This window comes from Ursus arctos, unplaced genomic scaffold (assembly GCF_023065955.2).
Source record: "Ursus arctos isolate Adak ecotype North America unplaced genomic scaffold, UrsArc2.0 scaffold_11, whole genome shotgun sequence".
NCBI lineage: Eukaryota > Metazoa > Chordata > Mammalia > Carnivora > Ursidae > Ursus > Ursus arctos.
In genome coordinates, this window is record NW_026622775.1 from 62,519,053 (window position 1) to 62,535,239 (window position 16,187).

The 16,187-nt window shown below is 47.3% G+C and overlaps 1 protein-coding gene across 1 annotated transcript in view; it reads right to left on the reverse strand.

Annotated features, from left to right (window-relative positions):
• Positions 1–2,494: 2,494 nt before the first annotated feature.
• The window catches only part of CUNH8orf74 (chromosome unknown C8orf74 homolog), a 36,032-nt gene continuing 22,339 nt past the window's right edge, over positions 2,495–16,187 (reverse strand). Inside the window, exons 3-4 of the mRNA XM_026519074.2 lie at positions 5,081–5,484; positions 2,495–2,734 (exon numbers count right to left, since the gene is read on the reverse strand). Of these exons, the coding sequence (XP_026374859.2) occupies positions 2,495–2,734; positions 5,081–5,484 (644 nt within the window). The remainder of the gene's footprint in view (positions 2,735–5,080; positions 5,485–16,187) is intronic.

The following is a 16,187-nucleotide window of genomic DNA, read 5'->3' on the forward strand; positions in this document are numbered from 1 at the left end:
GGACAGAGAAAGGAAGTTCCAGGATTTTCTTAACATTTTCATTCATTCGTTCATTCATTCTTCCTTCACTCCCCAAACATTTTTTAACATCTACACCTCGTGTGTGGTTGAAACGCTAGCCCTGACTCCAACTGGTTAGGGAGAAGAGCTGCCCCTGAAGGAGGGGGAGGGCCCTGCAGGCTGACTGTGTGGACACAGGGCTGCAAGAGCCACTTTCTACTCCTTCACAGCCACTACAGGGAGCACCCGCCCCCTTGCTGGAGGCCTGGCTGGTGCTAGAGGAGTATTCTAGCCAGGCTGTGGGTCCACCCATGGGGATGGTGACCAGGGGCTCCCTTGGCAGGAGTGCTCCTGGGGAAGGTCCGGGTCCAGGGGAGGACAAGACCAATAGACCACTGTCCATAGCTCAGGGTCCGAGTGTCCTGAGACTGAAAGTGTTCAAAGCCTCAGGGGTCCTGCACATCTATCTGGACACCGGCAGGACAAGGCTGGGACCCTGGGTATGGATGGGATGGTTGAGCCCCCATCCATGTGGGAGGAAGGCAAGGCAAGAGGGAGCTATTTATCCTTTTATACTTGATTGACCGAGTCCAGTGTCAATCATTACTTCCTGTGTCTCCTGGACATGAAAACAGTGCTTTCAGCCCAGCTTCTTGTCAGGCTGGCCAGGGCATCTGATTCTCTGCTGCCCCAGCATCAAGGGTCTCCAGCATATGGCCTGGGCTGGAGAAGTGCCCACCTGTTGCATCCACTTCCTTCCAAACACCTACACATACTCATGCACATGCATGCACACATACTTACAAGCATAAGTACACCATGCATGCACACATGTGCATACACACATACACGTCTCATCCACACAGGCTGCAGGAGAGTTTTGCGATCCTGGTCAGGCCTGGGCAGAATAGGATGGCAGCTCTCATACTTCCCTCTGGGTCACCGTGGTTTCAGCCACACAGAAGATGTGGATGTTAAAAAAATGTGAAATATGGATACATTAATGGATGAGTGGATGAAGGGATGGATACTTTAAGAAAAACCTGGAATTTCCTTCCTCTGTCCAAAGAGGTATGGGAAAGCTTATGGAACTTCTCAGCTATAAAGCACACTCCCTGCAGCATCCAGGTAAGACAGGAGAGTGTGTGTGGGGGGGTGCTCCTGGTGAGGCCCCTTCCCAGCTGGGGACCTCTTATCTCCTGGACTTCTGTCAGAGAGCTCCGGGTTGGTGACATGTCCCCTCGGGGCTCCCTCTCTCTACCTGAATCCAGCTTGGCCTCCAATAGCAGGCTGATTTTGCCTGGAAACACATGGAGCCAGGCATACTTTGGTTACAAGACCCCGAAGACAGCAGTGGCGAAGGAGAGATGGTGGACATGAGATGGGTATGGTGCACGATGGCCCATCCTGTCTTCAGCAAGGACACAGGGCAGATGACAGAGGTGGGCAGAGCAGGTCACTGGCTTGGGAAGAGGCAGTGAGTGGTAATGACCTTTCCACTCTGATCCTGGAGGCCACAGTCCCCTGTCAGTTACATGGCTGCTATAAGCCAACTATTACAGGGTTTGTGCCCCTGTCGCCATGAGGCATGAGGCTGTAGGGGAAAGAGCACAGAAATAAGAGTCCAGACACCTGAGTTCTAGTCCTGATTCTTTCACTGCCTCTTGTGTGACTTTGAAGTGGGTACTTGACCTTCCTGAACCTTGAACCCCTTGAGAAATGGGAATAGTCAACCTTGGCTCATCTTTCTCCTAGGGAAGATGGGACCCTCCCAGGTTAGAGTGGGAGAAAGACCTGACACCGGCTGGCAATGCCCCCACCTGACAGAGAGAGAGAGCTGGGACCCAGAGACTAAAGGGATGTGGGCAAATTCACACATCAGACCAGAGGCAGAGCTGGGTTCAAAGTCAGGTATCTGGCTTCTAGGGCAGCACTGGGTCCCCTGCTTCAGTCTAAGTGATGTAGGTTCTTACAAAAGGAAGAGTTTTGCAGAGGCTCTAGGCAGCTCTAGGTCTTCTAGCAGGGAGATGCAGGCAGGCAGTCCTGTTGTACAAACTGCAGAATCGAAACAGAATCCCAGGTCCTGTTCCCATGCTAGCCAGAGAACCACTGTGTTAGCTGGAAGGCCTTCCTGGTATCTGGTGTCACCCTCACTCTTACCCACCTAAGCCCACTGGTCATGGTTCTGTCTTTAACATCTAAACTCAGCCTGAGTCAACAAGTGGTGTTTGCCTGTCCATGGAGCACGAATTCTGTGCTCAACATAGAAAGACAGCTTTCTTCCCCCATGCAAGGAAAATCTGTTTGGGTTGGATTTTCATAGGGTAGAATATGGAGAGAGAAAGAAGAGAGGGGAAATCTGATGACTGTTGTTTTGTTTCTTTTAATTGCTAGAAATCTCTGATCTACTGGGTGCTGAGCATATCACATAATGTTTTCATAATTGTCAATTGCTTTTCCTCAAAGTCTTCAGTCAGTGGACACCAGGGGCTCTCTACTTCTTCTTTGCTTTTGCTTTCTTTCCTTTGCTTGCTTTGTTGAACTTAAGAGATTCATCTTGGCCTTGCTGGCCAGTGATTGCAAGTGGGAAAGGGATAGGAGCATTGAGGTTCAATGTCTTCTTCTGAAGTTTCAGATCCAAAATATCAAAAGTTATTTGTATCTCATACTGAAGCAGCTCCTTCAGGCATTCGATCTGGATATGAATGGCCTCACTGATGAGATTTTCTAACTCCTGGAAGAAATGGAACATGGCTGGTGATCAGGGCTCTGGGGAAGGCTGAGGCCATCTGCACATAGAGTACCTCCACAGGATCCAATTCTGAACACATCATCTCCTTTTTTTGTATTCTGGAACTTTCCATTTCCACCACCAGCTTTCTTGGCCACCCTTCTCCACCCTACTCTGTGCTCTGAAAGGCTGACTTATAAGGGCTTACCTCTGGCTTTAGGTTGAGTTCAGCCAACGGGAGGCCCTGGCAGGAGATCTGAGGCTGGAAAAAGAATGAAGTGTCTCTCCTCCTTCCCGATCTGCTGTGGGTTGGCCATGGCTCTAATCCTCTACCTACAGCTACACCTCCTACCCCATGGCCCTCTCCCATAGCTCTCTTTTTGGGTTCCAATGACTTTCTTTCCTTTTCCCTTCAGGCCTACTGTGCAATAATCCTGTTTGAGTGGGTCATTTATTATTAATATTGTTCTGGGCCTTTAGGCCAGTCCCGTATACCCCTACCTTCATCAATGGATGTTCCTTTTGGATATCATCCCCCTTCCTTACCCTCCTGCCCTTATCTCATTCTTACATCTCAAAGTTCTAGTAACAGGCTTCATCAGAAGAAACAGGGCAAGTTGCTCAGAGAGTGGGCATGTCCCCAACCAGCCAGCCATGGGAAGAATGGAAATTCAGCCCCTATCTGCCATGTTAAAAGGAGACCCTCTCTGTCATCTCAGTCAGGACAACGACATCATGGAATCCTGGAGACATGGACCACGTATCCGTGTTTTTCCAAATTCCCTGACTGAGCAACCAAACATCTGAGGAAAGTTTGTGCTGTCTTGAGGGGCGTTGGGGGACGTACTTGGAGTACCTGATTGCCTAGAAAACATCTCTTTGAGATCTCACATTCTAATTTAAAAACTCATGCAAGATCTTACATTTGTCCCAGAATATTTTCTTGGTTGTTTTTCTATAAAAATAATGTTCTTCCCCTAAGTCCTTGGGGAGGATTGTGCTCCAAGAGGGATACATCATGTTTATCCTATGGTGGTCAGTGTCCCCAGCTCAGGCACAAGACTAGAGGCACGCAGTGGAGAGGACTCTAGTCCACAAGCTCCACCAGGCAGGGACCAGCAGCAAAGTAATGAGGGCTGGCAGGGGAGATGGGAGGGGCAGGGAATAACAGCTGTGTGAAGAAGCAGGAGTGGGAGGGAAGGCAGCCCCTTGCATTTGTGGCCTTGTCCACATATTCTAGAGTAAGGAACCCCAGAGTGGGTGGAGACAGGCTGTAGTTTAGTTCTGTTGGGTCCTTCCTTGCTGGACATTTTAATGCACTAAGATTGCATGGCAGCCTGATGTGCTATTTCTCTGGAAGACTTAACTTTAGAAGAGCCTCATTTGTTCTGCTGTGTTGATTTCTCTTTAGAGATTTTCTCCATGTTTTATATATATATTTAAAGGAATACTTCATAGGACCATTCACTCTTTGGCTGCCAATTTAGAAACCTTTTGGAACACATAGGCTCTGGGACTCTCCACCACCTCCCAGCCCCAATCCCACCAACACACGCACACAGTTGTGTATACACATACGCACAGACTTGTCTCTATGTTCAAAGAAGATGCAATAGTTATAAGTGCCTATGTCTAGCTTAAAAAATGAATTTGGACTCTGCCAGGCCCTTAAGAAGTTGGTTGCCCTGGGGCCATGCTAGTTGCCATTTAGTAAAGACCTGGTCATTGAGACTCTGGCTCCTGGAGCCTCAGTGGTCTTAAGACTGGTCAACAGGGCAGCCCAATTTCTTAGATCCATGCCAGATTCTTCTAGGTTCTCTCTGACCCACCAGCCCCACCCCTTGGCCTACCTCATCATATCCCCACCTTGGGCTGTCCCCAGTGGTCCTTCCCTCATCATCTTCCCCCACCCCCAGGCCTTGATGGATGAAGGGCACTGAGAAAATCTGTGGTGATTCAGAGCCTGGGGTCTTCTTTAGTGGAATTTGTCACCGATGAATGTTGCAGTGGAAAGAACTTGGACTTCAGGGTCAGCCAGGCCTCAGTCCAAATGTAAACTCTACCACTTGCTAGCTTGGTGACCTTGGGCATGTTAATTAAATTCTCTGAGCCTCACTCAGAGAATACTGAAATGGGGACAGGAATAATACCTCACAGAGATGTTTTATGAAACATGCACACAAGTCCTGTGGCCCATGCTCAGTGACTGTCCCCTTCTGCCCCATCCCATGTATGCAGACAATGGTGTCCTGGCTGTGAGTGTGACTCCAGCTGCCATGTTTTCTTGGTAGGAACAGGCATCTGTATGTGGCAAGGGAGCATCCTCCTACCTCACAGGCACAGCCTTACCTCTCTCTTCAGAACCCGGCTGGGCTGCTCAGACCTCTCTGAGAACGTTCTCTGTAGCTTGTGCTCCTGCTCCAGGTGCAGCGCCTCCTTCAGGAGCAGCACATTGGTGCGTTTTTGCACCTCAGCCATATTGAGCTCCGCCACCTGCTGCTCAAGCTGCCAGATGCCCCTGTCCATGCCCTTGGCCAGAGGGAGGGGTTGGGGAGGCGCACACACTTCCAAGTGTGTAACGGTCAGGTTGACTTCCTGGTCCTGGCCCAAGACATACTGATAGAGTTTGTAGTGGCGGATGAAAGTGTTGTGAAAGTAGTCGCAGAGGGCCAGCAGGTGGGTGGTGTTGAACTGCCCCTGGTAATCTCTGAGTTTGTTTCCCAGGATTGTTACAGCCTCAGTGATGGAGCAGCCTGCGGGCACAGAGGGGCCGAGTGTTGAGTGTGAACAGAGGTAGAACTGCATTAATAGCTGATAAATAGAGGCTCTGAACCCAGGCCCTATGAACCCAGAGTCCACGTCATACCAGCTATCCTATATTAGCATCTATTAGCTCTTAAAAGCTATGGAGTATATCACATTTCCCCTTTTGCCTTGGCTTCTGGGAAGCTCAGTGCCAATTTTATGTCGTAACTTACATTTACCTCATTTTTATAGGATTATCCCACTCCTTACCTATATTTGGACTTTTAACTCTCATTTAAAAGGTTTACTTCAGCTGTGCTTTATATTGTTTCCACTTCAAACCCTTTGGAAAGGAGATGAGGGTAAAAAAAAAAAAAAAGGATTCTGGTAAGAGTGGAGCATGAGATGACTAGAGAGAGAGATGTCCAGGCAACTGTTATCCTTGAGATGGTGTCACAGAGTTAGGTAAATATTATGTCTACCATGCAAAAGTCTGCTCCAGAGTTACACCATGGGCAATGCTTTTCTGAGCAAACCATCTTCTCCCATCCGCTCCCATTCATTCCTTTTGCTCACAACTCCATCAAAAGGGGTAGTGACTCTTCCCAGCATATGATTGGGTCTTAACACAGGGGGTGGTTCAGTAAAGGGTCATGGCTAAATGTTGTGTATGCCCTGGTGAACAGACATCAGGTAGAGTGAGAGGCAAGACAAGGGACGGAGAAAGAACATGCCCCAGTGTAAGGGTAACTGGATCCTCATACAGATGCCATCCCTGAAGTGCACTGTAAACTCAGTCAACTGTCTCTTGCCCTCTGACTCAGTGTCTACATCTGCAGAATGAGAGCTTGGACCAGCTGACCACCAAGTCACATACTTTTGAGGATTCCACAGTTTCATCTACTGAAGATAGAGACCAAACGTTGGATGCAGGGAGCCTGGCTTTCCTCCTGGAGTGGAAGCCCAGCCTATGTGTAGATCCCTTTCCTTGTTTCTCTTGTGTGAGACCCCCCTGGGGCCCTGGAAGAGTCTCCCACCTTGCTAGCCAGAGGGCTCCATGCTCCTGTAGGAGGGGCAGTCTTAGTCTTGCCCACGTGGTTGTTTGTAAAGTTCTCCACACCCCACCCCCATTGTATGTTCATTTTTGTTCCTCAATCTTGGCTCTGTATGGGAATATTTACCTTAAATCTCCCCAGATTACTGAGATGGTAGGTCACCACTGTCTTAGAAAATAGTAGTAGATGGAGCACTACTCCACTTTGAGCCTCATTAAAATGTGCTGGGAAGCATGACTTGGACGTAGACTTTACTGTCCTGTGGAAGAGATGAAGAGGGGCCTCCACACTGTGCTGAACTGAAGGTTGGTGGGCTGTGTTTTCCCCTTCTTTCAAGGCAAATCAGTAGGCTCAGAGCCCCAAAAGAGTGCTTCTGTTTCAGAGTGGTGTAGAGGAAGGGTTTGGAGGCCTGGGACAGCTCTGTCCCTTTCTAGCTGTGACACTTGGGCCTTCATTGCCACAGATGTAAAATGGGGGATAGTTATATTTAGTTGATAGGATTGTTATGAGGATCAAATGGGATATGTCCAAGTGCCTTGCACAGAGCCTGCTACAAGGTAGTAATTAAAAAATGCTGTAGGAAAAAAAGAGTTTGTTTCTGCACTGTGAGAAAAGTCTCTTCTAGCCACATCTATAGTTCCTTCCTTCCATCTCTCCATCTATTCATCCATCCACCCATCCATCCACCCATCCCTCTATCCATCCATCCATTTACCATCTATCCATCCATCCATCCATCCATCCATCCATCCATCCACTCATCCACCCATCTATCCACCTACCCACCCACCTACCCATCCACCCAAGATTAATTTGTCAACTGTTACTGAGTGCTTATTAATTACTAGGCACTATGCTAGGTCTGGCAATACTATGATAAATGAGACATATCCCTTGCCTTCAAAGTGCTCACAGGAGAGACACACAGGTAAATGTTACATGTGTAAGAGAAACAGAATCAGGTGAAGGGGAAAGTTCAGTTGAGGACAGGGATTCCCCCTGAGAAGATAATGCACGAGCTGCATCTCAGAGGCTTAGTGGGACTGAGCCAGTAAAGATAGGGAGGTACTTCTTGGGTACAGCCTGTGCGAGAGCACTGGGGCAAGAAGCTGCAAGGCATGGGTGGAGAACAAGACCGGGTTTGTTCTTGTTGGCACTTAAAGATGGAGGCAGAATATGGCAAGCACTGAGTGGAGAAGTAGGTGGAAAACAGATGGGTGGGACTTGGAGGCTGTATTCAGAATCCAGCGATTTGCACTATAGGCAGTCCAGGGTCTGCCCAGTGTTGTAAGCAGGTTGTACACATGGCTAGGCTTGCCTTGAACAACTGATGGTCATGTGGTGCTGGTGCATGGTGTGGCCCAGTCCAGATGGGAGTTGCTGTGGCCTGAGAATGCCAGGTCAGCAGGTGTGGGCAGGAGCAGATTGAAGTGGCAGGACTGATGGTCAGACATGGAGTGTGGTAGAAACCTGCACAACTCCCAGGTGCTTACTCTGGGATACTTGGAGGGTGGTGGGGCCACCAATAGAATATGATATAGGTGGGACATTTACCTCTGACATGATCCCTGCCCTCAGAGAGCTTCCAGTTTGTAGAAAAGGTAACAATTACACAAATGCTTAACCCCCAGCACAGGGCTTTGTGCACCATAAGGGCCAATGGGTAGCTAGCAAGTCAATGGACAAATGTTGATATTAAGTGTGTTGATGGAACTGTTCATTAACCACCCAACAAGTATTAGGGGCCTTCCACACGTCAAGAGCTCTTCCAGGTTCCAGGGAGGCAATGAGGGGCTAGGAAGAAAACACACGGAGTGTAACTCTGCTCAGGGCTACACAGGCTGGGTGGGCACAGAATAGAAAGAAGTGACTTTGTCAGGGAAGTCAGGGAGCAATTCTCTGAGGAGGTGATGAAAGAGATGAGATGAGCAGTGTCAGAGCAGTTACTGGGTAAAGAAAGGTAAGAAAGAGTGAAGCAGGCAGGGACAACATCATGTGCAAAGGCCCTGTGGTTGGAGAAAGCATGGCCCATTTGAGGAACTAAAAGGCTGGAGGTGAGGGGTTAGCAGGTTAGAAGACAGCTGGTGAGAGGTGAGGTTGGATTCTAGATGAGATTGGGAAGTGGATAGCTGCCTGATGGTGCTGGGCTTCCTAAGCCCCTATGGGAGGAGTTTGGTCTTCAGCCTAAGAGTGGTGTTGTGAAAACAATGCCCCTTCCACAACATGAGTCAGATGGTGGTCCTCCTCTTTCCCCCTCTCCCTCTGCTCCTGCCTGACAAGCTGGCCTTCCCCTATTTTTCCACCATACCCTGTATACCCTTGTGCCAAGCCTTGGTCTAGGATGCCCTTCCTGACTGTGGACGTACTCCTCACTCCCACGGTGCCAGCTTCTCACAGACACCTCTGGGACCATCCTACCCCCACCCCATCTTTTCCATAAACTAGTTATTTACTGTATGAAGCAAATGTTGAAAGTTAAGTTTACTGAAAATAATTTTAAAAAATTAATTTTGTAAATTTTTTTGTCAAAGAAATGGCAGTTTTGCATGACATTTTAAGATTTGATTGCATTTCTATTATCATTATGTATCAATATAAATTGCTTCTTTGAACATGTAATTTGATAATTACAATTTGATAAATTACTTTAAAATTACTTAGAAGGTACAATTGTAATGTTAAGTTAGATGTGATAGCTTTTTATTTTTTATTTTTTAAGTTTTTTAAAAAAATTTATTATTTGAGAGAAAGAAAGAGAGAGAGGGAGCATGAGTGGGGGGTAGGGAGGGACAGAGGTGAGGGAGAGAGAAAATTCCCAAGCAGACTCTCTGCTGAGCATGGAGCCTGTAATGGGGTTCAATCCCAACCCTGAGATCATGACTTGAGCCAAAATCGTGTCAGATACTTAACCAACTGAGCCATCCAGGTACCCCCATTGATAACTTTTTAATTTTTAATTTAACTTAAAAATTTTAGTAATCTTTAAAAAGTTTTTTTGAATTTTTAAAATTTAAAATCAATTAGCCAAGGTATTTTTGATATAATGTTCAATGATTCATTAGTTTAACTCTGAATTAAATACAAAGAATAAGCTTTATATATGTATAAAGCAGATGTACATACAATATGTAATCAGAATATTTATGATGTTAAAATTTGAAAGGGTGGATCATTAGGGAAAAATGTCTAAAATGCCTCCTCAGTATGATCCAGCAATTCCACTTCTGAGTATATACCCAAAGGAAATGAAATCAGGATCTTGAAGAGCTGTCTGTCCTCCCATGTTCATGGAAGGGTTATTCACACTAGCCAAGACACTTAAGTGTCTGTTGATGCATGAATGGTTAAAGACATTGTGAGACATATATAAATATAGATATAGAATATATAAAGAATATATATATATAAAGAATATATATATAATATCTCTCTACCTGTATACATAGAATATTACTCAGTCTTAAAAAAGAAGGAAATCCTGTCATTCCCAATGTGGATGGACCTGGAGGACATTATGCTAATTGAAATAAGCAAGACACAGAAAGACAAATGCTGCATCATCCCACTTACATGTGAAATCTAAAGAAACAGAGAGTAGAAGGATGGTTGCCAAGGGCTGGGGGGAGGGAGAAATGGGGAGATGTTGGTCAAGGAGTATAAAGTTCCAGTTATGCAGGGTGAATAAGTTCTGGAAATCTACTGCATGGGATAGTGCCAAGAGCTAGCAATACTGTTTTGCATATTTGAAATTAGCTAAGAAAGTAGATCTTAAATGTTCTCACTACAAGTGAAAGTGGTAACCATGTGAAATAACTTATTAGCCTGATTGTGGTAATCATTTCACAATATATACGTATATCAAAACATTACATTGTACACTTTAAATATTTTTCAGTATTTTTGTCAATTATACCTCAATAAGGCTGGGGGTATTTCCCACAGAAAATACTCAGAAAATAAATAAAACGGCTTCTAGGGGAACGAATAATGGAAAGAAAAGAGATGTTGTTTTAGCATGCTGCAGTGTGCAATGCACTTTTCCCCCATTTTCTGCTTTGATTCTCAGACCTTCTCACCTGTGTCACAGAGAACCAGTAGGCACTGGGACAGTGGCCCATGTGTTCCTTGGCCCGTCTCTTGTGCTGGGAACTATCTGGCCGGGCAGCTGATCCTGTGGAACCCTTCATTCCTGAACTTGTGTCCCAGGTCAGCAGTGGGGAGGGGCACAGGGCCAGTGGGAGCTCTGTGTTCCGTAATCACTTGGGGCTTTCCAAAAATACAGACCCCTCCCTGCCCACCACACACACACCTCAAAAAAGGAAGTGCTGAGTCCAGAGTAGGGCTGGCTTGGGAATGGCTGCTGCTCAGTTATGAGCCAGATTGAGCCCAAAGAACTCAGACATTGACATGCAAGGAGTCATGAAATGCCCACGTGGTAGAAGGATGAAGCCAAAACCCCCAGATGCCCCATTCTGCTGAGTGACCTTTACACACGGCACCTGTTCTCAGGACCTCAGTCCCCTCACCTGTCATATGGCCACTGGGTCCCTTCCTGCACCGGTATAAGCTTTGTGCTGCTTGGATTCGGTGGGCCTTTTGTTCTGTACTTTTTTTGCTTTTGGAGAGGACACAGAATATGACACCGAATACACAAGTCTCCACTGGTTTTTTTAAATAGTGCTCATGTCCGTTACATAATGACATAATGAAAGTTGAAGACTCCTCTAAAAGCAACATGCAAACAAGTGCCCTGGGTGGAGGGCAAAACCGGCACCGAAGCGCAGAAAGGAGGAAGGAGAAACACAAGGAGAAGGGGTAAGTGCTTGCATTGGGAAGGCATCCTGACCCAGGACGCTGGGTGGGGGGGCAGGAGCCATGGAGGGCTTCCTGCAGAGAGGACACTGGAAGCCCAGAGTGGAAGAACGGGGAGGTTGGCAGGAGATGGTGGTGAAGGGCGCTCCTGGAGAAGGGACCGCAGGGATAAAGGCTGGAAGCAAGTGGGGTATAGTGTGGGCATGTGCATGATTCACATGGCTTAGAGTTTCTGGGAGGAAAAGTTGGAGTCTGGGGGACTCGCCTGGGGGCACAGAAGGGCTTGGTGATGTCTTCAGTTTGCAAAGGGCAAACTCGTGTATGTCACATGAAAGAGTTGGACTTCAAAACAGAAGCTGGGCTCCTCAACCAGAATTCATGGACCTCAAGAACATCCAAGGATGGTCCTCGGGACCCACTGGCACCTTCTGAAATTGCATCCAGAATTTCACATGCACTTTTTTTTCCTGCTGGGGAGTGTGCGCATAGAAAAAATCATCACATTTCTGAAAGGAAATGAAGAACCGTGGCCTAGAGCTGCAGAGCCACTCAGAGGTCTTAAGCCAAGCAGGGAGAGGTCAATTGGGCATTTCAGAGGCATTGGTGGTGGTGTGCAGAGGAAGGCAGGTATGATCAGTAAAGGAATCTCAGAGGCTGGGGGCCTAAGGTGAAGTCATTGTTTTCTGATAATCAAAGCCGAACTCCAGGTTGGTGTAGAGGCGAAGGTGTGTGAAATTCCTGAGGTGGATCATTGCATCTTCTCTGGGCTCCGTGGAACCAAATGAACATACTGGCAAGTGCTCTGTCCCTTCTCCAGGCTGGCCTGGCATTCCATGGGGCTGGGATCACCCGCATCTTCCAAATGTGGGTGGCCACAACTGCTTGGTTTGTCAAGGCCTGCCCTTGGTCTTCTCTGTTCGGCTCCCTGCAGCTATGCACAGAGCTCAGGTATGAATCAAAAAGTCTGAGGGTAAGGGCACCTGGGTGGCTCAGTCAGATAAGCGTCTGCCTTCAGCTCAGGTCATGATCCTGGGGTCCTGGGATCGAGCCCCGCGTTGGGCTCCCTTCCCAGTGGGAAGCCTGCTTCTCCCTCTCCTCTGCCACTCCCCCCTGCTTGTACTCTCCCATGCTCTCTGCCCCCTCTCTCAAATAAATAAATAAATTCTTAAAAAAAAAAAGAGGTCTGAGGGCCCAGTCATGCTGAGTGACCTCAGCAAACGTTGGCAGGTGCTCCCGGCTACCTGTCATCCTGGCAGGTGCCCTGTTATGGGCATGGATTATAGCCTTAGCCTTAAGGTCATAAAGCCCAAGTATGGACCTCCTCCAGGGTCACTGAAGAAGGAGTCCCTGGGTTGGATTCTAACTTCCAGTGCCAAGCCTCTTTTGACCAGCTCTGGTTTTCAGCAAAGATCATCCCAAGCTGGCTCCTAAGACACACTTTCTTGGCTCTCAGACCATTCTCCATTTGCTGCAGGTTGAGGAGGTTCTGATGACTCAGAAAGCCAAGGATTAAGTCTCAGAGAGAAGCCTCTGGCTGCCAGGGGACAGATCTGTACGTGCAAGTTGCTCTTCAATAACAGGGAGTGGCTTTCATTTGCATTGGCTGATGGAAACTTCCTGAAGATGGTCCCCAAACCCCTGGAGGCCAGCACCTGCACGGGGACGCAGGCACGGGAGTGGAGGAGAGCAATGAGCAGGGATAGAACGGGGTGGGGTGACAACAGCAGATGCCCCAGAATCAGGGCAAAAAGGCACTGAGCTTGGACCAGGCACTGTGGGTGCCCTCCTCCCACTGTCCCTCATAGGCGAGGTCTGGGGCTGGGTGAGAGCAAGGGAGATGCACCACGTCCCAGAAGGGTTGGGAACAGTGAAGAGGTGCTGCTACTTCTGGGTGGGAGTGAGGGGGAGGATCTAAGTGCCACCAGTGCCCCCTGACAAACCAGTTTGGTTGCCCCTGCCTTGGCTTGAAGGGGAGGAACCAAGTCGGGCTGCAGCCTGGCTGGTTACCTTTCTGAGCACCTACCAGGGCTGGTCTGGAATGGTGGGAAGCAGACAAAACACAGGACCTGCCTCTCTGCCCCCATCGTGCATCCTTGAACGCTGTCCCCTGCCCATCTCTCTGCTCATAGTAAGGTTCTGCCAAACTCATTTACACCAAGGTGCTAATGACAGTGACAGCTCAGAAGACAGGGTATGCTTTCCTTGAGGCAGCAGAGGACTCTTGTTTGGGGAGTTCTCACTGGGACTCGTGTGCCCTGGGTCATCTCAGGCTCCACCCAACCCCTCCTAGCTCTGTGAGGAGAAGAGTAGGCACTTTACCTGTGAGAGAAACTGAGTCTCAAGGAATCAAAGGATTTGCTTAAGAACATATAGCTGGTGGTGTGGGGAAGCCAGAATCCAAACCCAAGCCTGACCCAGCCATCCACTTCCAAGCAGCCATGGGCTCTCTCTGTAGACCCTTGGAGGTGGACACTGGAGGGGACCCCCCAATCCTTTCCACCATGATTTTCCAAAGGATGTTCTGCAATCAGTATTACATAGAAATGAATGCTCTGCAGCCAGAGACTTTGAAGATATGTTGAACAGAAAGAAATCAAACAGAGCCCTTAATATGCTAGTGGACTCAGCAAATGGCCAAAAAAGGTTGAGCATATGCAAAATTTCTCAAATTTATTTGAGGCAAATAGTCTCTCAGACCAAGGAGCCGATTGTGGCAACTATTGAACTAGTCTAGCCCTCTCATGCTAGAGATGGGAAACTGAGGCCCCTTTCTGCCTCCACGAACCTGACTAGAAGTTCTAGATACCTCATGCAAGTGCAATCCTATGGTACGTGGCCTTTTGTAGCTGACTTATGTCACTTAGTCCTCAAATGTCATCCAGAATTCCTCCCGTTGTCAGGCTGAGTAGTATTTCTTTTTATGCATACATCCCATTTTTTTATCCATTCACCTGCTGACGGGCATGTAAACCCATATGGATGGGTTGCTTCTGCCTTTTGGCTGTTGTGAACAATGTTGCCATGAACATGGGTGGACATGTATCTGTTCAAGTGCCTCTTTTCAGTTCTTGGGGGGTTTATACCCAGAAGTGGCGTTGCTAGGTCACATGGCAATCCTATGTTTAATTTTTTGAGGAACCTCCCTACTATTCTCCTGCCTACCAGGTGTTTTGTTTTTGTTTTTAAGATAAACCAATAGTCACATTAAAGAAAAAACCTACCCCAACAGCAGGATTAGAAAGATTTTGTTGACCTTGTGAAGATTTCCTGACTCTTCACTATCCTGGAACTCAAAGGGCAAATACAGGGCCATGTATTTTAGACTGTCATGGGCTTTTGCCGAAACTCTTCTCCTTACCTAAAGTGGTCCCCCAACCTCACCTGCTTAGCATACGCACCCCCTCACTGTTTCACACCCCCATTCCTCAAGAAGTTGATGTTCTTTAATAAGGAAGTGTTTTTATTTTTTTGAGGTTTTTATTTAAATTCCAGTTAGGTAACATACAGTGTTATATTAGTTTCGGGTGTACAATATAGTGATTCAACACTTCTGTACATCACGTGGTGCTCGGTGCTCATCACAAGTGCCCTCCTTAATCCCCATCAGCTATTTCATCCAACCCCCACTTACCTCCCCACCGTAACCATCAGTTTGTTTTCTATAGTTGAGAGTCTGTTTAAGAAGTTTGCATGCTTAGGGGCGCCTGGGTGGCACAGCGGTTAAGCGTCTGCCTTCGGCTCAGGGCGTGATCCCGGCGTTCTGGGATCGAGCCCCGCATCGGGCTCCTCCGCTATGAGCCTGCTTCTTCCTCTCCCACTCCCCCTGCCCTCTCTCGCTGGCTGTCTCTATCTCTGTCGAATAAACAAATAAAATCTTAAAAAAAAAAAAGAAGTTTGCACACTTAATGCTAAAGAGCTTTGGCAGAAAGAACAAACTCTGGGGCCAGAAGATCTCAAGGTTAATGATGGTTCTGTCCTTTACTGTGTGATAATTTGCAAGTTACCTAACCTCTCTGAACTTCAGCTGCATCATTGTGAAATGGGTACAGAGTACCCACCCACTTACAATTACTGTGAGCATTAAAGAGATGATTTATGAGGAGAGCTCAGCACATAGGGACGGCTGAAGGGACATCCCATCTTTTCCATCCTCTAGCACAGTGCCCTGGCAATGTTTGCTGCAGAATGGCTGAGTGAGTGGGATGGATTAGACCGATTCAGGGAAGAGGCTTTGGCGGGCAGAACGGAAGTCTTCAGGCAGAAGGCTCAAAGAGACCCATTTTATTTTTTTCATAATAATTTTTTATTATGTTATGTTAGTCACCATACAGTATACCCTTAGTTTCTTTTTTTAAATGATTTTTTATTATATTATGTTAGTCACCATACAGTACATCCCCGGTTTCCGATGTAAGGCTTGATGACTCATTAGTTGTGTATAACACCCAGTGCACCATGCAATACGTGCCCTCCTTACTACCCATCACCGGTCTATCCCATTCCCCCAACCCCCTCCCCTCTGAGGCCCTCAGTTTGTTTCTCATAGTCCATAGTCTCTCATGTTTCATTTCCCCTTCTGATTACCCCCCCTTTCTTTATCCCTTTCTTCCCCTACCGATCATCCTAGTTCTTATGTTCCATAGATGAGAGAAATCATATGATAGTTGTCTTTCTCTGCTTGACTTATTTCACTTAGCATTATCTCCTCCAGTGCCGTCCATGTTGTAGCAAATGTTGAGAACTCGTTCTTTCTGATAGCTGAGTAATATTCCATTCTATATATGGACCACAACTTCTTAATCCAGTCATCTGTTGAAGGGCATCTCGGCTTTTCCACGATTTAG